Source organism: Danio aesculapii, chromosome 16 (genome assembly GCF_903798145.1).
Source record: "Danio aesculapii chromosome 16, fDanAes4.1, whole genome shotgun sequence".
Taxonomy (NCBI): domain Eukaryota; kingdom Metazoa; phylum Chordata; class Actinopteri; order Cypriniformes; family Danionidae; genus Danio; species Danio aesculapii.
In genome coordinates this window covers 14891464-14915702 of record NC_079450.1, presented here as the reverse complement: position 1 = coordinate 14915702, position 24239 = coordinate 14891464, and the positions used below count along the sequence as shown (strand labels likewise).

At 35.0% G+C, this 24239-nt stretch overlaps 1 protein-coding gene across 4 annotated transcripts in view; it reads right to left on the bottom strand.

The window, feature by feature from the left end:
• Positions 1-23146, bottom strand: part of gramd1a (GRAM domain containing 1A) — a 56549-nt gene extending 33403 nt beyond the window's left edge. Inside the window, exons 1-3 of one of the 4 annotated variants that reach the window (XM_056476215.1) lie at positions 22832-23146; positions 20808-20921; positions 15019-16025 (exon numbers count right to left, since the gene is read on the bottom strand). In XM_056476215.1, coding sequence (XP_056332190.1) covers positions 15019-15449 — 431 coding nt within the window. In that variant the 5' untranslated portion in view covers positions 15450-16025; positions 20808-20921; positions 22832-23146. Of the gene's footprint in view, positions 1-7909; positions 8702-15018; positions 16072-19107; positions 20036-20807; positions 20922-22831 lie in introns of those variants that run through there. The other 3 variants (XM_056476217.1, XM_056476216.1, XM_056476218.1) reach the window with 3 other exon arrangements.
• Positions 23147-24239: the final 1093 nt, after the last annotated feature.

Genomic DNA, 24239 nt, shown 5'->3' with positions numbered 1-24239 from the left:
TGACTGCGCTTTAGTTTTGTTAATTAACGAATGAGTTTTAAAGGGAGAGATAGTTCACCCAAAAAATAAAAATCCATAAGACCTGTTTGAGATTCTGGTGAACACAAAAGAAGATATTTTAAAGAATGTTGGAAGAAGCCAATGACTTTCAGTGTATTACTTTTTGTACTACACTAATAAAATGGGTATGGGTTCCATACAATAGATTTATGTTGGGACAACAAAGAAATTAAATTAACTTATTAGTCTTTACAAATTTAACTGGATTGAACATAAAACAATTAAGCTCAAGTAAAATAAACACTTTATTTATTTTTATTGTTTAGATTTAACCAGAATATTTCAGGAGCTGTGACATTAGTTCACCCCAGTTCCTTTATAATCGCACAGGAAGTACTGTCATTCGTGCTTGATTTGTGCTGGTTTGTGTCACTGAAATGAACATCAGATGTCTGCATGAATATATTATTTTTGTTTGCGCACAATTTGTACTCGTTTGCGCTGCAAAAAAAATGTTTGTGCTGTTATTTTATCATTAGTAGGTCTAATAAAATAATATTAGGTCATTCAGAGGTCTGTCGTCTCCAGTTGCTCCATATTTACCAAAATAGTCTCGCTTGTGTATGTTTCATTTGTGCTGGATTGCGTAAAAGTTTCGTTAGTGCTATTATTAAAATTTTACACATTGAATTAAAGATAATGACATCACCAGCCACCCCACATATATGATATTCTAAGATATTGTAATTTGTGCAGGTAGTATTAAAAACAGGGGTAGAGAGTGACGTCACGGCTCCTAAAATATTTTGATTAGGCAATATCTAAACAATAAAAATAGATAGAGTGTTTAGTTTAATGGCACAACTCGAGCACAAACGAATGACACCAGTTTTGTGCAATTTAGAGGATATGGGGTGGAGAATGACATCACGGCTCCCGAAATATTTTGGTTATATCTAAAGGAGGAAAACAGATATAGTGTTTATTTAATGGCACAAACCAGCACAAATCGAGCACAATTGAACTGTGCTGATTTGGAGTGATTTGAGCAACATGGGGTGGAAACTGGAAAGTGATGTCACACGGTCAAAAAAATTATGCTTAATATCTCAGACCCCAAACCAGCACAAATGTTTGTTTTTGCAGCACAAATCAGCACAAACGAATAGCATATTTTTTGGGGGGATTATTTATTTTTATGGGGTGCCAACTTCACAGAGGTGTTTCCAACATTTTAAAATTATCCTTTGTTTTTAAAGAGCCCCTATTATGGGTTTTTGAAAATGACCTTACATGCAGTGTGCAACACAGCTCTAAGTGAATGAAAACATGTAGCTGATGTTTAAATCTGAAAGCGCACCTTGTTTAAAAATATTTTTTGCCTGTTCGTATCAACGTTAACACAATACAATACCAAATATGAAGTGCCGGATCCGGTAAAACGTGAACGCGCCTTCCCTTCAAACACTAGCAGAGTGCGGGTGTGTGTGGGATTGATCATAACTGAAGATGAGTGAACATTGTTGTGTGAACGTTTTGGTGATTAATGCAATAATCTACCCTGCAACGGGGGATTCGTCGGCCATTTGTGAAAGGAAGGATCAGAAAAGGCTGTTGACGTAAGGGATTTCAGTTCATGGATCAGTTCATGGATCAGTTTTTTCCTCCAGTAAAAAAACTCTCTCTCTGTTTTCTCTAGCTTGCAAAATATGTATTTAATTGGTTTTGTTATTTGTAACCGCTCCGCGCGTCTTGTACTGTATCTGGTTAACTCCTTATTTTCTCATATTTCGTCTAAAACCACAATAAAAACACGACGCGTGCCACTTTCTTTACAGATTGAAATGCGCTAGTGAGTTCGCAACCCTCTGACGTTCGTCATTGCTATGGCCACCGTCAGCGTCATGCTGTGGTCAAGTTTCAAAATACTTCAGCTTTTGCTGCTGTGTGGATTAATACTGAATGTGTCACTGTTTTTATTCATGGTTAAGAATGGAGCAATGTGCTGGTGTTTAACTGCATTGCTTTAATGCACTTCTGCATTGGACTCACACATACAGTATACTCTGCATGCACTCTGGCTACTCTATCTGTATTGCACTGAACGCACTCGACCAAATCGCAACAGACTGGGTCATCGAGCCAATCAGCGCAAATTAGCATTGCGATAAGGAGGTGTGAATCGACAAATGAATCACTGAATTAATCATATTTTTGACCTTGCATGCATATCAGCCTGTTGTTGGAGACCCCAAAACCAAACTATGACCTTTATAATGCATAATAGGGGCACTTTAACACAAAACAGAAGCTTAAAAAGGTTTGTGACCACTTAAGTGTGTCTAAACGGTGACTAGATGTTCAGTTTTTAGGTGAATCAACCCTTAATTAGCCTGTAATTCAGAAAAACAGGGAACATTCTGAAAAATCCTACATTACAAGTTCAGTTCGAAGTTCTTGGATAAAGAGTGTATTTATATTAATAACAATCGTTTAAATAGCAGCATTCCATTCCTGTTCCAGTAAAATAAAGGTGACAACATGGATAAGGGCTTCTGTACACAAACACAAAGCCTTATCTGTTCGCCAGGATTTGATCAGTCTGATGAGACATTTAAATGCCAGACATATGAGACCTGCTTAGTCAAAGGAGTGATGATAGTGGCTTAAAGGCATGTGAAATCAATGCTTAATAATGGCAGTTGTTCCTACTGGGGCTGGGTGATACAGCAAAAAAAAAAAAAAAACTAAAAAATATTTAAATAGACTAATTAGATAGATACACAAGTAGGATGGGTAGATAGGTAGGTAGATAGATAGAAAAATGGATGGATGGATAAATGGATGGGTGGGTGGATGGATGGGTAAATAAATAGATGGATGGATGGGTAAAAACCAATAACATTTTTTACAAAATAATATAAATCTAAAATTTAAGAAATACTTTATCCATTTATGTTTATCTATCTGTTGGTTTATCCGTCTTTCTATCCAACTATGCCTCTATCTGTCTATTATCCAAAACTAACCATTTTTAGGAAGACAACAGCCTTCTTATTTTCTTTCTGAAAAATTTTATATAAAATAATTAAATAAAATCGAAAAAAATATTTATAAATGTAAAAAAACCAAAACAAATTGTTGAAAAATACCAAAATAATAAAAACAATTATACAAAATAATTTGGAAATTACATGTAGACTATATATAAAGCAAATAAGCCAGTCATCGGGCACCAACACAACAATACATATTAATAACAAGCAGTAAATGCTGTGCCTTTATGAAAAAGAGCCTCTGTGCAAAAGTGCATCACAAAGGGAGTGATAAGATGTTTAGGAAATGCACATTAAAGCACATTAAAACCATCATGATATTCAACATTCACCACAAAAAAAAATCATTAGGATTACATTGCATATATTTAATAAATCACCAAGTCCTGCTACTGCACCCATTGCATGCAAGCCATTAAGGACCACAGCAATCATTACGGTGTACTAACTGTACTCACTTTATAGCACCACTGGGAATTAACTAATGCAAGAACGGCATCTGAGATATCGAATAATATGCATATATCCCAGCAACCTTGACCACAAGTTTTCCTGTAACATATTGCATCGGGTGATTGGGTTCAGTTAGTTTGAAGTTTGAACTGGATATTTTGCACAAGAACTGTGTGGAAAGCAGCTTGCAAAACACCATACGAATCCATTACAGACAGTCACACTTCAGGACATCTGCAAGACAAGTCACTAAAGACAATAGCAACAAACTCTCACTAAAAATACACTATGGCTATGTGAAAGCATGTAACCAAATATACAAGTATGGGAGGAACCAAAAACCTGTACTAATCAATGACTGGTCTGAACACTGCTTTCACAGAAAAGCATGACATCTATTATAATCACTGGTTGACTCAATTTCTCTTCCACTAATCAAACTGTCTATACAGGCTTATTGATTGGTGTACTTTATCTTTGACAACTTTGGCTTCTGCCTGCAGATATTTGTTGGATCCCAGTCTCATGTTGTCCTGGTAACAGAGGGATGGGGAGGGCAAATATCGGAGTCTCCAAGGAAACGTGGCAGGATCACGAGAATTCACTTCTCTAGTTGCTGTAGTGGGCTTCACATGCGAGTAAGAAATCAGTAGAACCAAATTAATGAGTGCATATTTAAACACTTTCATGTGTCAGCAGAAGCAGTCAAATAATAAATAATAAAAGAGCAGCAAAGCAATATACATAGAAATGTATAGCGAAGCAAAGCGAAAATTAATTGAGAAATATAAATTTATTTTGATTAAAAAAATTAAGAACTGCAAAGGGAAAATTAAGTATTGAGAAATAAAAATGAAATGATTTGACAAGGGGGTAGAGTCAAGGGAACTTGGGTGTTTACGGCAGACTCGGACTTGTCTCTATTTAAGCGACGTCATCACCTGGAGACACAGTCTCACAGAGGTAGTCTTAAGCCTGAATAATACTTCTGCGCCAAGTGATCTGCGTGACCCATGGTGCGAGCCTTGCGCGTTGTCGTACATTTATACTTCTGCAATAGATACGCTAGCTGGCAGTGAGGTTATGCTTCTCTGTGTCGAGTTTCTTCGCTGGTGTTTTGTTTTTTCTGAAAGCTACCTTAATGTACAAGTAGCTCAAACTCACTCATTTTGGGGCATGAACCAGCAGACGTGCAACAACTTTAATCATAAGGTAAACACAAAACAAAACTTTCCATCTGGACCTCCTTCACGGGACTCAACACTCGCTGCAACGGGTTCGCACGGCTCTCAGTCCTGCCACTTGTCAGTGCTACCAAGCCGACCAATCACAGATCTTGTGCTACGTGCTACATTGCAACGTGTAGTTACTTTTTTTGCCTTTACAGCCCAGTAGGTCCAGAAATGAAAATTCACGGTTGACTAAAAATAACTCAAAATGAGCAATGCAATTGACTGGACGAGTTTTGTAAAGGCAATGCTTTAAAAATGTCTTGCAAATATATATATATATATATATATATATATATATATATATATATATATATATATATAGAGAGAGAGAGAGAGAGAGAGAGAGAGAGAGAGAGAGAGAGAGAGAGAGAGAGAGAGAGAGAGAGAGAGAGAGAGAGGGAGAGGGAGAGGGAGAGAGAGAGAGAGAGAGAGAGAGAGAGAGAGAGAGAGAGATATGTAATGTTTTTTTTTCAATTGCAAATATTTAGTTTTCTTTAAATCAGTATTTAATATTTTTCTATAACATATAAATTTGGCTGCAGTCGTTTTTGGACGATCGTCTAATTTATTTTGTTAGATAAGCTTCAGATTCGGTTTCAGTACTGACTAATCTAATATGCACAAATATTATATTGTATAACTTCCCATTAAAAATCTGAATTTAAAAGATAGATTTGTGAGGGGTGCACTTATATATGCTGAGCACTGTATATGCATAGGTGCATATTTTGCAATAAATTTGAAGTTTATCGTTTCTAAATATATAGTACAATATCTGCAAATCTAGACCATGTGTTATTCATGGTAAATCTTTTACAGAAAATATACTCGATGATGGGACTGTTGTTCTTTCCTTCATTAAAGCTGTTAAACCTTTGACATACTGTCTGATTGTTTGCTTAAAGTTAATAATGTTGCTATTCGTGCCGTATCTGGTATAGGTTTTATTATGACTTTTAAAAAATCCCTTTAGAACATATTAATGGGAAAAATATTTATGGAAAAATCATGTGGTGCTAAGAATGTGTGTGGGCACTATTGCACTCTTTTGACACTCCATTTGTTGATAAAACTATTGTTCAATCAAGCAACTACACAGTATACTGTCAAGTTCAAATGACCAATATTTGTCTATTAAAGTAAAGTAGATTTATCTTGCTTCACTCTGTCATTGATTTTATATAATAAAACACTTTAGTTTAAATAGTGACCCTTTCTCACTATTAATTGGTGGCTTATTACCTGCCTATTATTAAAGGGATAGTTCCCCAAAAAAACCGAATTGTTGAGTTGAACACAAAAGACGATATTTTGAAGAAAACTGAAACCTGTAACCATTGACTTCCATATAGGAAAAACAAAGATTATGAATGTCAATGGTTACAGGTTTCCAACATTCTTCTAAATATCTTCTTTTGTGTTTAACAAAAAAAAAATCAAACAAGTTTGGAAAAAGTAAAGGATGAGTAAATGACGACAGAGTTTTCCTTTTCATCCATTTAATATATTGGCGCTTTATTAGTAGCCTACCCATTAAGTACATATTCTGCAAAAGGCATGGGAAGACAACTGGTTTCAAGGTTTATCATGGTTTGGAAAAGTCAAGGTTTTAAAACTGCTAAAATTGTATGTTATACCGTTCCTAAGGTTTATGTAAGAGTTTTTTATGTGTTTTTTTTAAATGTGCTGTATAAGAGAGCAGAAGCAGAAGTCCATGATGTGTTTTAATTATTTAGCCTGACATGTTTACAGTTACAAAATATTTTTAAATTATTCTTAAAATAAAATATATTGTGTTTAATGGGGAAAAAATTTAGTTTTTTACCCAGACATCTAAAAAGAACGTATTTTAGAGCAGTATTTACAATATCGCATTGCATGATATTTTTATCCAAGGTTATCATACCATCAGAAACTTATACCGGTCCATGGCTATTCTGCATGATCTTATTCTACATCCCTCATCCCATTTAACACCTAAACCTAACTACTGCCTTAATAACTAATGATAAGCAGCAAATTAGAAGTTTAAAGCCAAGTCATAGCTAATGGCTTATTATTAGCAATAATTGTTCCTTAAAATAAAGTGTGACCACAAACCAGAAATGCCCAAAGTAGGGCCCGTGGGCCAAAGTTGGCCCATTGAAACCTTTGATTTGGCCCACCATCCCATTTGAGAGGAGAGTGAGAATTATAGAGAGGGTTGGGAAGAACTTTCTAATTTGATGTAACTTTTTTGTTTGATTTATTGCTGATCTACAAAACAAAATCAAATTAAAATTAAACGTTTTAAAGAATTGTTGTAAATGAATCAGAATTTTTCAAATGCAAATACATTCACTCGATGGATAGACTATCTGCAGAAGACAAAAAACTGTATCAGTTAATAAAAAATTATGTTTTCTAGTCATTTAAAATACTATTAAATAAATTTAAAAAATATTAAAGAAATTTACCCATGGCAACTATATTTACCTTCAGCCCACTAGCCTCAATCAAGTTTGGTTTTTGGCCCTTTATAAGAAAAAGTTTGGGCACCCCTGCCATAGACTCACATAACAAATCGATGAGTGTTCAACAAAAAAAACGATCCTCAATTGAATGAATCGTTGAGTTGTTAAAGTCCCGAGTTTAACTGGCCCCAGAACACTTCAATATGACGAACCAATTCGTTTAAAAGAACCGATTCAATTGAACACCTCCTTGACGACTTGGACATCCCGTATACAGCAAATGTCAACAGAATGAATGGGCGGCATAATAATACTAAAGCTACCCCATACGAATGCCGCGAGCTTCATTGACTGACATCAACACTGCGTAAACCTAAGCATAAACAAGAACCTATGCATAAACAAGAATGTGTTGAAAATTAAACACACGTAAAACGCGATGCCAAATTGTAATCTGAAGGCGCAGCAACTAAAACTACAGCACCGATCTCCAGTGCTGAACGTGCACACTGAGATTGATCAAACAAAATCTTGATGTCATCAGTGCGGTTGAGGGACGCAATCGCGGTTGCATGCGCGTAAACGCCTTAACAACCTACTCCTGCACTGTGATGCAAGAACAACTGATAAAAGTGAACGGTGAATCAGCATTAGCAGACGGCTCTGCAGAAACAAAACATTCGCATGCATTGCAATAAATACATTCGCTACTTACTCGAACATGTCATTGGGTGTTTTCTCAATTCAATGCGCGATGTCCACGTTTATGTTACTGTATCCTCTCAATATGGCACTGCGCCGACACAACAGACGGTACATTCAGATTAAGCAGCCCAATGCAGTGGAGACACCGCGTCCTCTGTTCATCCGCAGCCCGTTCTAGTCCAGCAGAACGCGATCGGTCAACATCCCCATCCCAAACGAGGTACCAGACCCCCTGCAAAACGCAAAGACCACCGCGGTCTCCACCACGAGCTCCCCCGGCTCTCCTAAAGCAGCAGCCTACACACGGCCAGGAGGAGGAGGGGGAGGAGAAAAGAGGATGTACTGTGTGGAGGAGGGAATCAACACGGTTTGAGGCAGTGGCCCTCTCTTTACCACCACACACCCGGGCCAGCCCATAGGGGATTATGCTTAGAGTTTATGTGGAAGCACTTGAGTCAATAACACTGGATAGCAAAGTATTGCTGATGGAATGAACGCCCAGGGTTGGCACAGTCATTCAAATTAAGGGCATCATTCAGATTATGGTAACTGGTAAATTGCTTTACTGTAGCTATAGTTTATTATAGAGTCTGTCGAGTGCATAATAATCCTGAGAGGTCTGGCCGTCTCCATAATCTGTTTTTCTGGGAGAGGTTGCCATAATCTCCGTAAGAAGGGTGAAGCTAGGCCAAGACATACATACATTATGTACACAGATATATAAAATGTATGTTTATAAACTATGTAGACTTGCATTTATTACAATTTAATCAGGATAATAGTACTTACTAAATGATAGTACTTGCTAAATGATTGAATATTTGATAATGGTACTTGCTAATACTATTATCAAATAACAGGATAATAGTACTTGCTGAATTATTGAATATTTAAATGACCGAACAATTTAGCATGTAATATCTTTAGAAAATGAACTAGACAACATCTTATTTACAAAATAATTAAATTAATAACATTTTTATTTTCTGAAAAAGGATATAGGTTAAATTCTAATGCAACTTAAAGTTGAAGTCAGAATTATTAGCCCCCCTTTGAATTTTTAAAAAATATTTCCCAAATGATGTTACTGTCTGATAATATTTTTCTGGAGTATTCTGGAGATTAAAAGCAGTTTTTATTTATTTAAATCCATTTTAAGGTTATATTTTTCCATAGTCTACAGAACAAACCTCCGTTATACAATAACTTGCCTAATTACCCTAACCTGCCTAGTTAACCTAATTAACCTAGTTAAGCCTTTAAATGTCACTTGAAGCTGTATAGAAGTGTCTTGAAAAATATCTAGTCAAATTTTATTTACTGTCATCATGGCAAAGATAAAACAAATCAGTTATTAGAAATGAGTTATTAAAACTATTATGTTTAGAAATGTGTTGAAGAAAATCTTCTCTCCGTTAGTTGTTTGTTGTGACAATTAATTGCAGAAAACAGCAAGTAACACTGAATTAAATGTGACATTTTGAAGTCAGACACATTTATAAATTATAATTAACCAGTCATTACAATTTACAACATAGTGGCATCATTTTACATTTTACCCTTAGAGTAAAAGTTAATTATTTGCATTTGGTTTTTAAGACCTGTGACTAATTTAATGCATTTGGGCATAATAAATGAAACGTTTATACATTAAAGATCAATTGTACATTTATATAATTGTTTACTCAATGAAAACGATAGTGCTTCATATTAAAATATACAGTAATTTCATTTCTGTGGCTGAATACTGTTCGACTCCCCAGAAAGTCATAAGTTATGCACATACGTTCCCCTAAGAAATCATCCCAATCAATCTAAAATTATGCATTCTTTACAAAGAGATTTTCAAGTCATCTGTTGAAATTGTATCTATATTGCAATATATAGATCGCAGTGAAAGAAAATATTGCAATATTGCAATATCGTGCAGCCCTAATTTACAATACTCAACATAATTGAGTACACTTCATTTTGAATATACATATATTTATCCATTTCTCAGTGAATATAGGCAATGTTTTTGGTGCATTTAAACAGCAGATTTATTAAACAGATACATTTATTCAAATAATATTTTAGTCACCAAACACATTTAGAATTGGAAAGATAATACAATTAAATTCAATCAAAATATTGCAAAAATAAATTACAACCTACAAAATTTCAACTAAATTTGTCAATATTTTGCTTCTCTTGATTTTTCCTATTTTTAAAATTTGTTTTTAATCTTTTTTTCTAACATATAAATTTGGGTGTACTAGTTTTTGGACCGTTATCGTAAGGTATTTTGTTAGATAAGCTCCAGGTTTGGTTTCAATACTGACTAATCTAATGTATATGCACAAATATAATATTGTAAAGCTTCCTAAAAATATGAATTTAAAAGATAGATTTGTAAGGGGTGTACTCATTTTGGCTGAGCACTGTTTCTTTGCAGCATCGATATTGCAATGTGCAAGAATACAATAGTCACACCACAGAATCTGCAATGTCAAGTTGTGATTATTTAATCAGACATTACAGTTTACAACCTAGTAGCTTCATTTCAAATTTTAACCTTAGAGTGAAAGTTAATTTTTTGTATTTGTTTTTAAGGCCTGTGACTAATCATTTTAAGCTAATTTAAAGCATTTGGGCACAATAAATTAAACGTTTGTACCTTAAAGATTAATTGAACATTTATATGATTGCTTACTCAATAAAAACGATAGTGTTATTATTACAATATACAGTAATAATTTCATTTCTGTTGCTGAATAATTATTTATTTAATTTGTATACTTGCTGTGTTATATTTAACTTTGCTTGTCCTTTTTTAGTTGTATTTTATGCATATATGCCCCCCTATGAAATCATCCCAATCGATCTAAAATTATGCATCCTTTACAAAGAGATATTCAAGTCATCTGTTGAAATTGTATCCATATCGCAATACATAATTGCAGTGAAAGAAGAAAGAAGATTTTCAATATTGTGCAGCCCTAATCTAAATATATATAATATGACCTTAAATTAGTTCATGTGTAGTGAGACAACATAATACTAACATTTCTATTAATAATGCTTTAACAATATGCTTAACTTTAAAAAAAGTTTTACCAACATGAGATGCAGCAAATCTATTTTTTTTCTCCAATCAATGCAATTTCAACCTGACATGTATACAGTACATTACAGAAACATGTCAACACTGTTCAATAAGACCTCTGTGACCTCAGGAAACACAGGTGATTGATGTCTTGCTGCCTTTCACTTCTGAGGCTTTAGTGGAATTGATCAAACCCAGAAAGTGCTCTGCCTGTGCAATAATCCACTAGAACCCGAGAGTTGAAGCTCAAAGCGAGTCAATCTATTTCTTGAAATCGCATGTATCTGTAGGGAACAGGGCTTAAAATGTGTGTGATCTGAGAAAAGCAACAGCACTAATCGAGTCTGCCGGTCTGCGCAGGCCTCCTAAACAGATCTCAACAAGTTTATAGGGCCATATGGTACAGTGGACCACAAGTACATCATGGTCAAAAAGCCCAAAGCACCCCAAAGAGGCTTAGACGAATAAAATCTTCAGACGTAAGAAGCAACTGATGTAAACAGAGTGAACTACAGGTGAGGAAGGAGAAATAAAAGAGCGCCTGAATTATAAACCACAATTAGGAGGCATTAAAATAATTATTTAACTATAATTAATTGGAGATTATGTTCACTGAAAACCTAAAACTTGGCCCTCCTTGTGTTTGATGAAGTGTAAACTAGCATGTCAGGATTCTGCATTGATTTTGGCCAGATAAACAACCTACAGACGTTGCTAAACCAACAAGGCTAACTGTGCAATCAGCGAAAAGGATTTTCCTTGTGAATTTCAGATAAAGGAAGTATTGCTTTTCCAAAAATGTAAATGATTCATAATGTAAGACTTATTCATACATATCTAAATCATTACTGGTAAACTGCATCTTCAGTTTTCCAACTAACAGGGATTGTGCTCAGAGTCACTAGCTATTGTGAGGTTTAAGGTTCTAGCGAGCTAATGAATAAATCAGCACTTGCTAAACAATATCCAGAAGCTAGTAAAACCTCACAATAGGCTCCAGTTCAGAGCGTGCCTTCGAAATAGCTGAGCAACAAAACAAAAAGAACTAGGTCAGTGAAACCAGTTGGTAGATGAGAAGGACAAGGGCACAGCTGTTCATGTGGCGTGCATAAAACACCTTTTGCTCTCTAAGCTTGTCTTTTCACTGGCTGACAGTCTTCACTGCAGCATCAAACCCCCGGCTTCTGATTGGCCAGCGGTGACATCACCAGTAAAGGCAGATCACTCCCACTGGGTAATATTGATGTCATGTGTTGCGAGAGATACAGCCCCGCCTCCATCTCCACAGCGCCAAGAGCACTCGTCCTCTGTGGTCTCTTCTCTGCCACTCTATCATCTTTCCTGCCATTCTATTAAAAGGACTCAATAAACCACACGTAATTACAGTGCTTTAGGAGGACTCTCTGTTTAATTTGGTCCCTGGCAACATTTCTGTATTTTAACTAGACAAATTCAACACAAGTAGCAAATATAGTGTTTATATGCATGCTTTCTGGCTAAAATTCCAGTGTTGAAAAGAAATGGTCGAATATAATATGAAATAAATCATTTGCATGTGCATTGAAAGAATGTTGAACGTTGTTGATTGTTGTATTTAAATATATTTTGACAAAATATGTAAGATCACAGTGAATTGACCTTGCATTGATCCCACAACACTTCTGCAGAGCAAACGTAAAGATTTAATAATAAATTATATCATATATTGTTTAAATGTATTGCGAGCAATAGGTTGCTTGCTGCAGTTTACATACCATGTTGCTAAAAAGTTATTAAATAGCATTAAAACAGAATAAAACATCAATCTTTGTGCTTTAAGCTTAATTGGCTTAACTTTATTTTGCACAATTTCCTTTGGTAAATATAACTTTAAAGGGCACCTGTGATGAAAATCCTCCTTTGTAAGCTGTTGGACAGAACTGTGTTTATGTATAGTGTGTTCACAGTCATATTGGGGTGATATAAACACCATAAGTATCCTATTTTAATTTTCCTGACATTAAAATAGGATCCAAATCCCTCCCATTTTGAGGCCCATAGGAGTATGGTTTCCCTGCCCACCGAATTGATTGATAGCCGAGTATTAACATGTCTCTGTAGTGCCGCGTATAATCATATCAACAAGACAGGACGTGCACAAAGTAACTGAGATTAAAAGATCTGTTCAGCTCTCTGTGATCATCAATCTTCATCAAATGTGATTGAGAATGAGTTTAAAACGTTTAAAACGGTCCATGCTTGTAATGAAATACAACAATTTTACTGTCTTTATCACCACAGCCGCATGTCAGTACAATTTTAAAAGACGCTGCTTCAATCCCGCTTTGTGGACGTTGAATCAGGTTTATTTTGTTCATTAACATAACAAATATCCATTCCAGCAGTGTATGTTAATGTGTATCCTGTCACATTTGCTGTGCAAAAACAGTGCAAAGTTAAACGCACGCGCTGTGTGTGAACTTTGTTACGACATTGTGTGTGACTCTTTGTTGCAGAAAGGCTTAAATTAACTCCACAACAAATACATCTAATAATCAATTGGGGAAGTTCTTACTGTAGTATTTATTACAAACGTTACGTGAGATCTCCTTCCTTCATGTCTGTCACTGTGCTGTTTATCTGACGCAGCAGGAGACGGAGACATAGGCTGATTCTCAATATGCATTCTTCGGCGATCTTGTGTCTTCAACCAGCAGAGTTCAGTTCCAAAACTAAAGACCGCAAGAACGGAGGATGCGTGAAAGTTCCCGGATGTGTTCTTGGTATTGAGGATGCACCAATGCAGACTTGAGCACCGAACTTGCTTTAGAAGTCCCAGAGGTCATTGCAATTTATAATAAAAGTTCAGAGAAATAACTTATTTATCTAAGGAGTTTCCCTAAATGAGACGGTAAAAGTGGGGCGACGCAGTGGCGCAGTAGGTAATCTCGCCTCACAGCAAGAAGGTCGCTGGTTCGAACCTCGGCTGGGTCACTTGGCGTTTCTGTGTGGAGTTTGCATGTTCTCCATGCATTCGCGTGGGTTTCCTCCGGGTGCTCCGGTTTCCCACACAGTATAAAGACATGTGGTACAGGTAAATTGGGTAGGCTAAAGATGGGTTGCAGCTGGAAGGGCATCCGCTGCGTAAAACAAATGCTGGATAAGTAGGCGGTTCATTCCACTGTGGCGTGCCTAGATTAATAAAGGGACTAAGCCGAAAAGAAAATGAATGAATGAATGAGACGGTGAAAGTAAATATTACCATGAAAATCTTAATAAAGGCATAAACACATTAAAGGTGTTTTTTTGCTGAAATTCGTTAAAATCTGTTTTATTTGTATTGTGCAAGTATATTTGTAAGGTTTTTGTGCATGTTATATATGTATTGAAAAGGGAAAAACAATAAATCATTGTATGAATGATGTAATGTTTAAATAATTTTCAGTTATAAATGCGTGAAGGTCATGTGACCATCAAGAAGAATGCAGCATCTCATTTCTCACAGGATGCGTTCTGTGTTCTCGCGGCCTCTTGAGTTCGTTCTTCTGAGGTAACCTGGCAAGACACACTCTGACTGGCACGTGGGAACGGTGGGCGGGGAAAACTAGCATTAAAAGTGCAGGCAATAAAAACAGCTACATAGTGTTTAGAGCAGAAAATTTCAATATTCTGAAAGGTCTAATAAATAATCGGATGGGTCTTTTGAGCTGAAACTTTACAGACACATTTTGGAGACACAAAAGACTTCTCTTAAATCTTAAAAAAGGGGTAAAATAGGTGCCATTAAAGACACACTGTTGACAAAGCTGAATTTAGACTATGCTCAGTCTGAAAAGAAGTAAACGCTTCTCTAAATCTACAAACAACACATAAAAAACAATACAAAAAAAAAATCTTTAAATATTGAAATGATACTGTCAGAATTATCCTATCCTAAAAATCCTATTGCATTTGCATCAACAGGAATATCCCTGAGCATCTAGTGTGAGTGAAAAAAATTCTGCTTTAGGAAATACTGCTGACTGCATAAGTGGGAGAGGGAACACACTGACCTGCTGCTGTCACAATCTGAGTCCTTGTTGAGAAGGCTACGGATAGACCAGCGAGAGCGCCTGCTTAGGGAGGAGCTCCGTGACCATGAGCGGGATGGGGGTAGCAGAAGCACACAGGGGTTTCCCTGCTCTTCTTCATCAACATTACAAACCATTTGAGAGGATGCAGATGCACGTGATGGGCTTCTATCGAGTTCACCTTTCCGTTTATCACAATGCTTTTCTCCTGATTTGTCCTCTTGCTGTACCTTGGCTTTCCTCTTCTCTCGGCTGCGTGAGCGGTACCGATGCGCCCGTGGGCTTGGAGAGCGGGACCATGACTCCGTATCTGACGACGGCGGGAGAATGTTCAGGATTGGAATGGAAATGGGCTCAGCAATTAGGATTTCCGGTGGTGTTATCATAGCCATCACTAAAAGACTTTCATACATCACCTGTTTAAGGAGAGTCTAAGACTGACAGTTTCCGTGAAGACAAGTTTCATCACGCAAAAGCGAAGCTTAAGATATTTCCAACGCTCTGCTCTTAAGTCTTCTACATCTGTTCTGGAAATTCCATTAGAGCCCAAAATAAATATTCCACGACGGAAATGCAATCTGATGACATTTGAAAAGGTCTTCTGCATCCATTACAACAGGCTGTCTTGAAGGAAGAAGTCAGCAGTTCAGTTTCCTTCACAGCTGTACTGACAAATATATATATGATATAATTTCCAGCAGCATGAACTTGCAAAAATGGGGTGGAGCCATCATATATTTCTAGTATACACAAATAGGGTGGAGGCATATCTTCCAGCAATAGGTCATTTTCAAGGAAGAACAGAGCATTTCTGAAGTTCGAATCTGCTAGTTCCCAAGACTGCTGGAAGTCAAATCAATCTTCTTCCTCTTTCGCTATTAAAGACTTCCTTTATAATGTCTCTGCCCCTTTTTCCTTTCACAAAAATGCTGTTTTGCAATCTGCTCTGTCATTGAGGTACGCACATCAGGTATGATAAGATAACATTGCTGAAAGGAGAAACTGTGTTCAACCCAGAATAAATAAAAGGAAAGAATTTCCTTAAAATGCTCAACATTTTTCCAATACAAATATTTCAACGTTTTATAATTTGTGTCAGAGAAAATTTGTTAGTAATGTTTTCTGTTGGACAATATCCTCCCATATTATTATCATATTACTCCTCTAAATGAGATCACCGTTGATAGAGCAGACGAACACAAGAAAAACAAATATAAATTAAAGCTTTAAGTGCGTTTAACACATGTAAACTATGGGTGGAGTAACTGTAAGTTGAATACAGTGTAAACAATCACTTGCCACCTGAAAGCTTTAAAAAAAACACTTCAGAACTATTGTGTCAAAGACAGTTTATCTTAAAATAAATACAGGATTCCTGAGACACTTCCCCTTTCTCTCAAGGGCAAAAATGTCCCACTGTACTAAATAATAAAAGGGGTGATTCAACACAAACACATTTATAGAGCTACTGAGATTATAATCCGGAGCTTAATTCAACTAGAGTGTAAAGCTGCTTAATCAAATGCAAAACATAATAATGAAATAATACGTGTATTCCTGGACGTCGGTATTAAAGCTGGGTGATAAATTCTATCATATCAAGATCACAATCAAATTTGATGTTGATAACAAAAATAAGCGCTCAATATGGATTAATATGTCATCTTTTCACACCAGAAAAAAAACACCCATCAGCAGCCAAATAATAGGTCTACATATTCTGTGTGAATGAGTGGGATAGTTTTGTCTACAGTAAACAAACACACATGACTCTAAACAGTGTTTACAGTGTCTGCGTCTCAATACATGAGAACCATTCACATGAACTTTATCTCCAGCTGTTCTGAGAATAAATTTGACAGTCACACTTTATATTAAGTGGCCTTAACAACTATGTGCTAGCATCAAAACATAAATACAATGTACTTACGGTGTTAAAAATGTATTGCAGAACACTTCTTGAGGTGGGATACAGGTAGTGTTAGGAGCAAGTTTGGTGGTATGGATAGGTGAAAGGGTGGGTTAAGGTGTAATTATAAAATTAGATAGATGTAATTATGTATTTAATAAATCATAAGCACAATGTAAAAACATGTATTTACACAATAAGTACATTCATTGTAACAAATGAATAAACAGTGTAAGTACATATTAGTTAAGGCCAACTAACGAATAATGTAGGACCACTTCAACAACTGTTTAACTGATTCACTGTGATTTAGCAGGCTCTCCATATTATCTGGTTACGACAGTCTTATTAATTAATTTATTTTTTAAAGGACTAGTTTGAATAAATAGTCCTGATTCTAAAAAAACACACACAGCATTATTCTTTTGAGCAATTTTGTGAATAAAGACATTTTGATAATTATGAATTGCAAGTTTATGACTTTTGAATTTCCATTATGTATTCTCAGTGAATTCCCAAAAAGACTGGTTAATTACAGTCTGGTTATTTAGTGTTTTCGATCTTGTTACAACAATCTTATTTTTTATTAATTAAATGTTTTTTAAAGAATAGTTTAAGAAAAACTAGGTTATACTTTATTTTAAGGATTCCTTCTTACAGTGTAACTATTCCTTTAAGTACTGTGTAATAATAAATAATTATTTGTATGCTTGATATGTTTAGGGTTAGAATGAGAGTTAGGTTTAGGGTTAGTTGCATGTAATTATGCATAATTAATTACAATAACTATAGTAAATACATGGAACAATTATAAAGAACATTTGAAAAAAAAGTGTTAACAAAAATTATCACGCAAAAATTAACTTGACGAAAATAATAAACAAATCCATAACAAATGTTATACAAAAACTTACTTTTTAATTTAGTAGCAGAGCTATTAATAAAAAAAAATTATAATAATTTAAGAAAAATTAAATGTTTTATGTTCAGCATTTGCCATGTTTTGTTGTAAACGAGTTGCTTTCATTTAATTAGACTTTTGAAGAATAATTGTAAAAAGAAAAAATTGTTACAATTGTTTTAAATTCAATAGTCAGCACTTTAATTATATAGTTAAATGTAATTATAGCACAAACATGTATAAAAAAAGAAAAAAGTTGCATGCAGCCCTAATTAAAAAGATATAAAAATGATTTCCTTCACTACAAAGCAAACACAGTGACACCATTTTGTGAAAAAAATCTGATATTGTAAGATATTTAAAAAAATCGTTATAATATTTCAACCCATATCTTCCAGCCCTTAGCTGCATGCTATTGGATCTTAACACTTCACTTCACTTCCTTTGAACAGCATATCCATGTGACAGAAATTGACATGTAAATAGAAAACCTGTTTTTCTTACTCACCTGACTATCAAATTTGCATATTATGGCTTGTAAGATTTGTGCACATGTAATGTTTACTGTGGGTAAAGCTGAAAGGGGTCACAAAACAAAGTCTTTTTTGCGTCAGCAGTACCACAACCTGGTGAGCCATTCAGAGGAAAGTCAACCATAACAATACAAGCTTGCACACACATACAAAACGCACTACTGGACTCAAAACAATTACCATAAGAATACCCACTGACAATTTTACAAAAAACAAAAAGGACAAACCTTAACACTAGTAAAATATTTTGTCACAGCAAAAAACTGCCAGATCAGCAATCATCAACCTTGACCTTTAAAACTGTTAAGAAACTTCCTGATTATTATCAGATTATTAAGATACAAATTCCTCAGAAATCCTCCGAACCGAACAGTTTCATCACTAGGTTAAAAACAAGACTGACAGCCATTTATCCAAGGCAGGGACAAGATCTACCACTTTATTTACTTTCCTGTTTGAACAAGCCAAATCATGTCCAGGTTTTGTTTGAGCAAGTTAAACCACAGCTATTGATACTTTCACTTACACATACAATCAGTTCACAAGAGTGTAGTAATTAAAAATGATTTTACGATCAAGATCAAATTCAATTGAATAAAGGACAACGATGAAAGGTACTTCATAAACCTAATTAGTCAAATAAGTCAAACTAACAGTAGCACCATTTCTGCTGCAACTAAGATACAACAACAAATGTAGATCATTGTATTAATAATAGCAATGCTTACCTTCCATTAGACGAATTTCCCCCATTGTTTTTTTCTTGCTCGGCCTCATACACCAAGCGGGCGACAGTACGAGGGGTGATGTTAAAATCCACTTTCTCGTAGGAACACATCAGCACCCCTACTTTAGCCGGCAAGCTAACAAAAAAAGTATCTTTCGTCGCCAGTTTTCAAAATTAGTCACTTTTTTCTAATTACGAATTTAATTTTAACGTCGAGTCGACATTATATACGCAGAAAAATGCGTAAATGACAAATCAAACTTAAGTAAACAAAGCATGATAGGGGTTAGCTGTGCTAACGAACCGGTCAGCTGTACTATTCAGACAGTTGGATCGGATCCTAGACGCTAGTTGGCTGCTAGCAGCATGCTAAAGATACCGGTGGGAGAGAAAACGGTCCTCTGTTTACTTTTTCTCATCCGTGATTTCGCCTCTCCGCCGATCTAAACTCATAATCGCTGGACTAAGTAAGGATTTCATAGTTAGTTCTATGAAAATATGCTCGTTAAATCAGGTAGCCATTACACATTAAATACACGAACTTTTCTAAACTTTAAATGCTTCGTGAAGAGATAGTAGGATTGAACAGTTTCCAACGAAACGGACAAAAAAGTGACAGGGGTGCATGTAGACAACAAAACGCATAGTGGCAGTTCGTGACTTCAGTAAATTAAGGTTTGAATCAAAATGATGAGAATATGAATTATGACTCCTGTCTTTATAAAAACACGCCTCAAAATGGCATAAATTAATTTGATAGAGATTATGATTAATTACATACACCCCCCTCTTGGTATACTTTATGGTATGCTCGAGCGAGAACCCATCAAAAGGCTCTTCAGCGAGCGCAGACAGAAAGTAACGGGTGCTTTCAGTGTTGAGAAGGAACAGGCATGAACAAACAGAACTAATTTTAAATAGCAATAAAATGCTTACAATTAACAGAATAAATATTAGACTATATGCTCATTATACCAATGCTTTATTAGGAGCTGTCAAAGTAAATAATGTTTCATGTCGAATTATAGATCAACAAAAATTATATATGAAAAATAAAAAATAACTCAATTAATGAAAAAATATTACTATTAAAATAAAAAAATCAAACATTTGATTAAGATATGCATTAGAATTATACAAACTTGGATTTAAATAATACAATGATATTTATTATTATAAAATAATTTAAGGAAAAATATATCTATAGCTCCATATATATATATATATATATATATATATATATATATATATATATATATATATATATATATATATATATATATATATATATATATATATATATAATTTGAATAAATGATACAAACTTTAACTTTATACATAAATTCAAAAGCTAAATACAAATTAGATAGAAATGTTCCATTTTCCATAAAAATACATAATTAATCATTTTAATTTCTATAACAATAATAATAAGTAAATGTGTAAATAAATACATGTGCTGAAAACCCCAGCTATATTTCATTTAATCCCTCGATTTAATTTTTTATTATACCTATGATTTATTCGCTTTCTGCGCCCTCTTCAGGACATTAAGTGTAGCGCGTTTAACTCAAATTAAAGGAGGAATACCTTAATAATATGGGAGTCCAACAACATTAATTTGTACATTAGGATTGTTAGTAATGTAATATACATCCTAAAAGTTTTAAGCATGAAAACATAGTTAATAAAACTTCTTACCTTGACTGCTTTTATCAGCAAATGTAATATTTATTATTCTGTCAGTAAATGCGAGATGCGTTTGGAAATTATATTCTCACCAGCCCGTTTCTCCCCAAGAAGGTCACTATTCGGCTAAAGAAAAACACAAACAATTTATATTATAAATATCATCAAGGTAACTTTTCCAGCCCACATTAAAAAAGGTTACTAGGCTAATTTATAGCAAATACAGCGTTCCAGTGTTTATGAAGTGTATTGTTGTAGCCTATATATTATATAGTATTTACAACACTTTCCTACTAAATTCTACAGAATAATGGAGTATTAAAAAGTGAACTGAAAAACTGAAATAAATAGGCTACTTTACTACAGTAGGCTATGTGGTTTATTGCATATGCGCAATTCCAGTGTTGTCGATGTGACATTTGCAGTAAAATTCTAAACATAAATTCACAGAGAAAGTATATGTTAACGTTATGCTGTAATATCTGTTTATATTTTCCAAAACAATTGGCTCCAAAAATTAGCACTTGTGTGACTTTGGTAAATCAAATATAAATGTTTGAAAAAATTGACAGAGACATTTGGGACATTCTACCAGAAACATACATTTTCACCTATAAAAAAACGTGACAGGGCCTGACTTAAGCTTGTCGTCCTCAAAAAAATCATACAAAACAAGCATAAAATCATACAATTCAATGACAGAACACATCCTTGATCGCTGTCAACTTCTTCCCTGTTAAATGTCACTTCTGAGTTATAACCTTAATGCAAATGTGACAGGACTGACAAAAACAGCGGGAAAATTGTACATTTATTTGTATTATATATTTGTTGTATTTATTTGTAGAATTTATTTATAATTTCATGTTTATGATCAACTGATGTAATAACAACTTAAACTTGCTGTTTCTAAAGTATTTTTTTTCTAAATAACAGTTTTTAGCATAACAAAAGTATTAAAGCTGTAGGTTCAATTGGGCTGAGCAAAAGGACAATGGCAGGTTTTTTTAGTTTTGTAAAGTGTTTTTAATAAAGAACAAGAATCTGAGAACCAAATGAATGACATTTTCCTTTACAGAACAACTCACAGAAATCCACCATCAGTCCATTTTAGACATTTTTTGGGGTTAAATATCCTACTTTTTATTCACTGTATTTATGTTTTTATTTCAGGGACAGATAATGTACATTTCTGGTAGAATCTCCCGTTTTTAAGTGCTGTAAAATACCTGCTTACACAAAACATGTAGAAATGGTTTCACTATTTTGGTGATGACTGAATTTTTTTTCTTGGAAAGGTTGACATTTGCATGCAATTGCTCATATGATACCCTATAGACCATTTTGAGTGAAGCAAACAAAAACAATGGTCCCAACACATTTCCTGTTTTACATTTTTAATTTCTCTATCTTCCAAGAATCCAAAAAGAGCCACATGTTGATAAATAATGTTATGATAGCTGTTTTAACATGAAGTTATGATTGAATTGCCTCTTCTTACAGTTATTAAATAGTTTGATAACAAACAGGGAATGTTCATGGGCCAATGACATGACCACATTGAAATGGTCTATAGTTGTAGAAAACTACAGTATTGTGTAATTTGTTTATATTAGACTACTATAACTGTATTAGCATATATACTAGAATTACCACAACATATTAAGTCAAGAACGTTGGTAAGGTTCAAAAACACTAGCCTATATTTAGCTAAATGACTAGTTTTTAATTGTGGGAATTGATTGTTACAAAATTAATAAAAAACAAAACAAAACAATTTCCTCAACAGTGTATTTGAATAATTTATATTAAACCACCGAGCTAAAAGTTAGGCTAAATATTATCCATTTACATGTAAGCTGGGGACTGTGGACAGCAAAAGATCCAATTTTATGTATGCTACTAGCCTATACATTTAGCCATAACTCATATTCACATGCTCTACATTCCAGTTTGTTTTGCTTACAGCTTTCCCAGTTTAATCAGTTTTCCGCGAGAACATTTACTTAATAAAATATCAAATAACCTTGACTCACCTCTTAATTCGCATTTGTCGGGGTTTTGACATTTGCCATCTCTCTCACACACACGGACATACTGTAAACACACACACACGCGTGAGTTGTGTTGTTGCCTGAAGAGATAGAGAGAGTGAGATATTCGTTGTGTCGCTGTTCGTCTGCTGGCAGTGAATGGGCTTCTGGAAACTCGAGCTCTGCTAAATATAAAAGTGCACCAGCTCGTGGGTCCAGCAGGAAATCTAATGTGCAGCCCGCTCGTGTTTGGGGAGGGTCTGACGCTCGAGCCCCGAGGACCAAAACAACAACCTTCACTTTATCAGTCAGTCCCTTAAACCCCTGACGCAATCTGTGACATGACATGACAAGTCAGGGTAAATACCTTTTACGCGAACACGTGCATTTTCACACGAAAAAGTGAAAATACAAATTTCATGAAGCTTGGTCTCCTAAACATCAGGTCACTAGCACCTAAAGCACTTATCATAAATGAAATAATAACAGATAACAATCTTAATGCACTCTGTCTCACTGAAACCTGGCTGAAACAAAATGACTATATTAGTTTAAATGAGGCAACTCCTCCAGGATTCTTATATAAACATGAGGCTCGTCAAACTGGTCGTGGTGGTGGAGTTGCGTCAATCTTTAGTGATATTCTTAATGTTAATCAGAGAAACGGACTTATGTTTAGCTCCTTTGAAGTACTAGCGCTTAATGTTGTCCTTCCAAACACTATGCAAAAACCTATGTTATCTCTCGCTCTAATCACCATATATAGACCTCCAGGACCCTATGTCAATTTTCTAAAAGAGTTTTCTGATTTTATCTCTGACTTACTAGTTAAAACTGATAAAATACTAATTGTAGGAGACTTTAACATCCACATAGATGACGCTAACGACACGTTAGGGCTCGCGTTTACGGACTTGCTGGTCTCACTAGGAATAAAGCAAAATGTTATTGGTCCAACTCATCGCCTAAAGCATACACTAGATCTAATTCTGTCTTATGGAATTGAGGTCACTGATGTAGACATTATACCACAAAGTGATGATATTACAGACCACTACCTCTTACTATATAAGCTGTGTTTACCTGAAATTAGCAGATCCGCTCCGATATATCGTCCTAGTAGAACTATTGTTCCATCCACTAAAGATGAATTTATAAATAACTTACCTGATCTTTCTCTACTTCGAAATGCACCCGCAAACGCAAATGACCTTGATGTAGTAACCAGCAGTATGGATGCCATCTTTACTAGCACTTTAAATACTGTGGCACCCATCAAACTAAAAAAGACTAGAGAGAATAAAACTACACCGTGGTATAATAGTCATACCCGCGCTCTCAAAACAGCAACCCGTGCCCTGGAACGTAAATGGAAAAAAACTAATTTAGAAGTCTTTAGAATTGCATACAA